Consider the following 5810-nt stretch of genomic DNA (forward strand, 5'->3'; position numbering starts at 1 on the left):
CCTCATGTAAGTCACCTTGCAAAAAAGCATCGTATACATCCATTTGATAAAGACCCCAGTCCTTAGAGGCTGCTAGTGCTATCACTGATTTGACTGTCACCATTTTTGCACTGTTAAAAAGGTTTCATGCTTCTTGTTGATTATATCCTTTGGCAACAGGTCAAGCATTAAATCTTTCCACCTCTCCATTAGACTTGTACTTGATTTTGTAGACCCATTTTGAGCCGATAGAGGACTTCCCAGGGGGCAGGTCCACCACCTCCCAGGTCTTGTTGTCCTCTAAAGCCTCAATCTCTTGTTTCATAGCCTGTATCCGTCTGTCATCCTTCACTCATCCTTCACTGCTTCATTGAAGCTATGTGGTTCTGTGATTGTTGAGAAGGCCATGATGTAATCTTTGTATCTCTGTGTGACATTGTCATAGGATAGGAAATTGGATATTGGATAAGGACAATGAGAATCCTTTTTGCTAGCAACAAGATAGTCCTGCATCCAGATGGGAGGATGCTTTGTTCTAGTTGACTTCCTAGTGAGGACAGTGAAAGTAGGATCAGTGGTTCTCATTGGTGCCATAGGAAGTTCAGCTGGTGCATCTTGTTCAAGAATTGCTGGATCAGCATCACCTGATGCAGCTTCTTGATCAGCTATACCTTCATTACCAGCTGCATCAGAAACTGCATCTGCATCAAAAATTGCATCTGCTTGATTGGGTTCTTGGCTTATTGATATTGAGAGATCTGCATGCTCCCCCTGTTCAGTTGTGACCTATGATCCTACTGAATCCATAGTGATCATCTCTTCCCTTTGTAATGTCTCAAAGATATCAGCTATGTGATTTGAGAATTGATAAGTGGAAACAGGCTGCTGCTGCTGTGCTGTAATAAAAGGAAATATAGATTTCCTGAATATGACATCCCTGCTGACAAAAAAAGAGTTAGTAGCCCTATCAAACAGTCTATAACCCTCTGAGTAGTGGAATACCCCATTAGGACAGCTTCCCTAGCTCTAGGTCCAAATTTGTCTTCCTTCACCACATTTGTAGCATAGCACAAACAACAAAAAATTCTCAGATGTGCTAGTGAGGGTTGCCTGCCATAAGCAACTCAAAAGGACTCTTACCACCTAGCGCTCTAGTAGGAAGTCTGTTTATAAGATAAACAGCTGTTTGCAGACTTTCCCCCCAAAACTTTCTTGGTATCCCAGCCTGAAACTTCAGTGCTCTAGCAGTGTCTAAGATGTGTCTGTGTTTTCTCTCATCCGCCCCATTTTGTTGTGGGGTGTGCACACAACTACTCTGGTGAATTATCCCATGAGTCTGTAAGAATGCAGTCCACTGATGGTTAAAGAATTCTCTGCCATTATCTGTCCTAACCACCTTAACACAAGTGCCAAACTGAGTCTGTACCATACAAAAGAACTGTTTCAAAAATATGATTATTTCACTTTTCAGCTGCATAAGAAATCCAAGTTGCTCTAGTATAGTCATCCACAACTGTAAGAAAGTTATGTTTATTATCATGTGTAGCAACCTTATAGGGCCCCATACATCCATGTGAACAAGTTGAAATGGCTTAGTACTTAGGTGCTCACTAACAGGAAAACTCAATCTATGTTGCTTAGCCAATAGACAAATAGAACATTAATTTGTACTGTATTGTCTACTTTATTATGCAAAAAAGAGACATGTTGCATCACTGGCAATGAAGGATGTCCTAATCTCCGGTGCCAAAGCTCTCCTGAATCTTTATTCTTCTCCAATGAACTGACATGAGCAGTTTTTTGTTCTGTTCCTTTTCCTTTCAGCAGATATAGTTCACCAGTTTCCTTACCAATCCCCTTGACCCTGCCACTATAAAGGTCCTGAAGACACATAGTTTTGGCAGGAAGAGAGCACCACATTGTAAGTCCCTTGTTAACTTTGAAACTGACATTAAGTTCTTTAAGTCAGGAACATACAATACATTTTCAAGCTTAGTATCTGCTGAAAATTGTGTACTACCAATGTGTAACATTAGTACTGTCTCCATTCGGTAATCACACCTTTTCTCTTTTACAACTATCCACATTCTTAACATCATTCAATAATTCTAGTGAAGATGCTATGTGGTGTGAGGCCCCGAGTCCACTATCCAGTTGTCATTATGGACACTTGATGCAAGAGTCACAAATATTACCTGCCATATTAGCTTGTGTCTGATTGTGTGTGCATCCATATTGAGTAAGTGAAGTATCTGTTGGTACTGTGCCTCAATGAAGAAAAAGTCTCCCTTCTGTTATGTTACTCTCTGTGAATTAGAAGTTGCTGGTCCCTTCCACATTGTTGACTGTAGTGAAAGGTCCTTTAGGCCTATAATCTCTAGCCTAATGTCCCTTCTTTCCTTTGAAATCTTCAAGATAACCAATGATTTTGAAATAATTCTCCTTAGTGTGCCCTTTCATATGGCAATGTTCACACTGTAGGAATTGCTTCTTCCCTCGAAAACCTTGACCTCTTCCAACTTGCATTGCCATAGGATCTACCTTTTCTGCCGTTGCACTACCACCCATAGACTGTTGGCTTTCGTCTTGTGTGATCATAGCAAATACTTGGTTAAGAGTAGGTTCAGTTGTCTTCATCAAAATCTGTCTTCGAGCTTGGTATAGGTATCATTCAGGCGATCCAGAAACTGCATCAACCTATTTTGATGTAAATGCACAACATATCCTTTGATTTCACACATCCACAGTTTGGGAAAGGCACAAGTACGTCATATTCTGCCCATAGCACCTTCAATTTTGTGAAATATACAACCACAGAGTCGGATCCCTGTGACAGTCTCGAGATTCCTCTGTGTAATTGAAAGATCCTTACTCGATTCACCTTATCAAATCGCTCCTTAATATCCTCGCACACTGAATGTACATCTGATGCATAAATGATTCCACTCAGTAGATCCTTCGATACAGAGTTCATAATCCACGAGTGCACTATTGTATTGCTTGTCTTCCATTCCTCATGGAGATCATCTTCAAGTGATGCTTTAATGCACGTTCCAGTAATGAACCCTAATTTACGCTTTGCTTTGAAAGCAAGGCGTATAGATCTACTCCACAGACCATAGTTCTCAGAACTGTAAGTTAGATTGGAATTAACACCGATCCTGGAGTGTTGGAGGGTTGTAAGAACAAAGGATGTTAGCACCGACACCTTTTGGATTGGAATTAGCACCGACACCTTAGATGGATGTTAGCGGAGGAAAACTAGAACCAAGAACCAAAAATTGTAGTTTCTTTGGTTATGCATTTTGGGGAGGGAGTGCATAGCTTGCGGTGTCCTGGTCCTATATCTCCAAATTTGTTAAGAGTAGAAATGTTATGTTAGTTCTGCCAAATCTCTTAAGGTCATACGGAGCGGGGTTCATCTATTGCCTTTGAGACCTATCAGGTATATAGTTTATCAAAGAAAGTGGAGACTGAAGTTTACAATCCACAGCTTTCATGAAGAGCAAAAGGTGTCGTCAGTTGGGTGACCAGTCCCAGGGGGTTGTCCATTGCACCGAGAAACTTGTAAGGTAACATGGACACATCCAAAGCGCCGTGAGCCATAATTGGAAATGGAAAGTAGGCCATCCTATATCTACTGTTTTCCCCTCCCTCGTTCTGCTGCTTTGTGTGTGTGTGTGTGCTTGTGAGATGTTTCAGTTTTGTTTGCTCTCTGCATCTGGAAATGATGTTCCAAGTTCCTTTATTTTGGTAAAGATATCTCATCTTACATTTTCTTGGAAGTTCTCTTGTAAATAATTTCAAATGAATATATTAGATAAGGACTTGGTGGTGTTTGGAGGAGGACATGCTGCTACAATAGCAGTTCGTGCTGCAAAGAAGGGCTTGGTGAAGCCAACAGCGATTGCTGCTATTGCTCCCACCTGGGCTGGTCCACTTCCTATTGTTTTTGGAAGAGATTCCAGCATGGAAACGAGGTACGCATAGATCTTTCCTTCCGTTGCACTTTTCTTGACCTTTTTATTTAACTGAGAGCTCAGCAGCTTGCTAAATAATGCCCATTACAGGGCTAGGCCCAATATAGAGAACAAAAGGACTACAAGATTCGGAAGTTTAAGCAGACATTATTTCAGTTTTTGTAGGAAAAAAGCAAATGACATGAGAGTCTCCTGCATAGTAATCCATTGGATAACACAATCAGCACTCCACCTTTCAAAATATGAAATTTTCATCCGAAAAAAATAACAATAGTATTCAAGATTTTTCACCATATTTGCAGAAATGATATTACACTATTTCGTGATTTGATATTTCATTCTCATTTTCTACAGGTATGGTCTCCTTAGAGGGACATTAAGGGCCCCTGCTGTTGGTTGGATGATGTATAATGTACTTGTCAGCAATGAGAAATCAATACAATCACAATATAAGTCCCATGTTTATTCAGATCCCGAAAAGGTAACTCCAGATATCATCGAGAGCCGATACGCACTCACAAAGCGGCAAGGTGCTCGCTATGTGCCTGCTGCTTTCTTGACTGGTTTGCTTGACCCGGTAAAATCCAGGGAGGAATTTGTCCAACTATTTGCTGAGTTGGAGGGTAGGATACCGGTTCTAGTTCTGGCAACCGCAGGTTCTCCGAAGAGGTCGAAAGCAGAGATGGAAGCACTTAGGGAGGCCAAAGGGGTGAGCAAGTATATCGAAGTGCCAGGTGCTCTCCTTCCCCAGGAAGAGTATCCTGAAATAGTTGCAGAACAGCTTTACAGGTTTCTGCAAGAGAAGTTTGAGCTTTAGGCTTAAAAATGGTTATCAGCTCAAGTAGTCAAAGGTACAGAATTTTCCCATGGACAACAGTGAGGTTAAGTGGTTAAATTTGGAAGTATGAGATGACAGTATCAGTGGCTTTATACATGATAATTCTGCTGATTTGAAGAATGTATGAATTTGTATCTATATTGATAGAGGTTTTCCTCCTCTTAAACCAAACCTAGAATCACAGAAAGTTGAGTGCTAAACCAATCTAAGACAAACGATGTTCTTATTCAATTTGTTGCTACAGCAGTTTTATAGTTTTCTTTTTTATTACAGATACATTGGTTATTTAGCTACTCTTCATGGCCTTCTATGAGGAACTAAATGTTACATTGATCTTTTGGCTCATCATACGATTGAGGTCAACTTTGATATTTAGCGGGTCAGTTTGACTTGAATTGAAATGCGGAATGAATGTGATTAAGGTGTTTGCTAAATATAATTTTGCTGCAACACCTTTTCCAGAGGAGCATTCTTGTAGTCTTTTTGTAAATTTGTTTTGAAAAGATATGATAGCTTCTTTGATCATATTGGATTTGTTTAACCTGGAGAAATTCCAGTAATGCTTTTAGAACTGAGATTATAGTTCCATGTGAACTTTTATCTCTTAACCGTGTTTTCATAACCTTTTGTCGCTATGTTTGAGAGTGTCTCATCTAAAGAGTTGATTGTATTCCTAAAATTCGGTTCACGGCTTATATATCATATCAACCACGATTTCTCATTTTGAGAGCAATAGAGATACAAACATTATGAAGTTATACAGTTCATATTGACATTTGGATCATATAGATTTTTAATTTACTCCAGTCAGATACATATTTCTCGTCGTTTAATCATAAAACAAGATAGTTTTATCCATGAAGCACCATAAGCCATGTTAAAAAATAATATTAATACAACCTTCTCATTCTGCTATTACAGGATAAAATGATCCTGCTTTTCGGACTTTTTATCCTACTTGGCCTGCATCTTTCTGTCTCTAATACGGAGGAGTAGATATATATGTTTCTCTA

General features: G+C 39.7%; 2 protein-coding genes across 2 annotated transcripts; one reads left to right on the top strand and one right to left on the bottom strand.

Moving 5' to 3' along the window:
- Nucleotides 1-327: 327 nt before the first annotated feature.
- On the bottom strand, nucleotides 328-2181 carry LOC142179037 (uncharacterized). Its single transcript, XM_075248835.1, has 7 exons — nucleotides 2175-2181; nucleotides 1962-2056; nucleotides 1651-1860; nucleotides 1094-1492; nucleotides 982-1025; nucleotides 859-916; nucleotides 328-750 (listed from the first exon to the last, which is right to left on the bottom strand). The coding sequence occupies exons 1-7, from the start codon at nucleotides 2179-2181 to the stop codon at nucleotides 328-330; spliced, it is 1236 nt and encodes a 411-aa protein (XP_075104936.1).
- Nucleotides 2182-3799: 1618 nt separating this feature from the next.
- On the top strand, nucleotides 3800-5127 carry LOC107822389 (uncharacterized; the record flags this gene model as incomplete). Its single annotated transcript, XM_075248834.1, is given in 2 exon segments — nucleotides 3800-3959; nucleotides 4314-5127. Coding segments are annotated over 2 exon segments (623 nt in total), but the record flags the coding sequence as incomplete, so codon positions are not given.
- Between the last annotated feature and the right edge of the window lie 683 nt (nucleotides 5128-5810).

This window comes from Nicotiana tabacum, unplaced genomic scaffold (assembly GCF_000715075.1).
Source record: "Nicotiana tabacum cultivar K326 unplaced genomic scaffold, ASM71507v2 Un00205, whole genome shotgun sequence".
Lineage (NCBI taxonomy): Eukaryota > Viridiplantae > Streptophyta > Magnoliopsida > Solanales > Solanaceae > Nicotiana > Nicotiana tabacum.

Excerpts from the sequence above, each read along its gene's own strand:
- LOC142179037 (XM_075248835.1), bottom strand. Across the intron at positions 1,026-1,093 it reads GTCCTTTTGAGTTGCTTATG|GAAGACAAATTTGGACCTAG; the intron begins GCAGGCAACCCT and ends AATGTGGTGAAG. Across the intron at positions 917-981 it reads AGGGAAGCTGTCCTAATGGG|GGATGTCATATTCAGGAAAT; the intron begins GTATTCCACTAC and ends TTTTGTCAGCAG.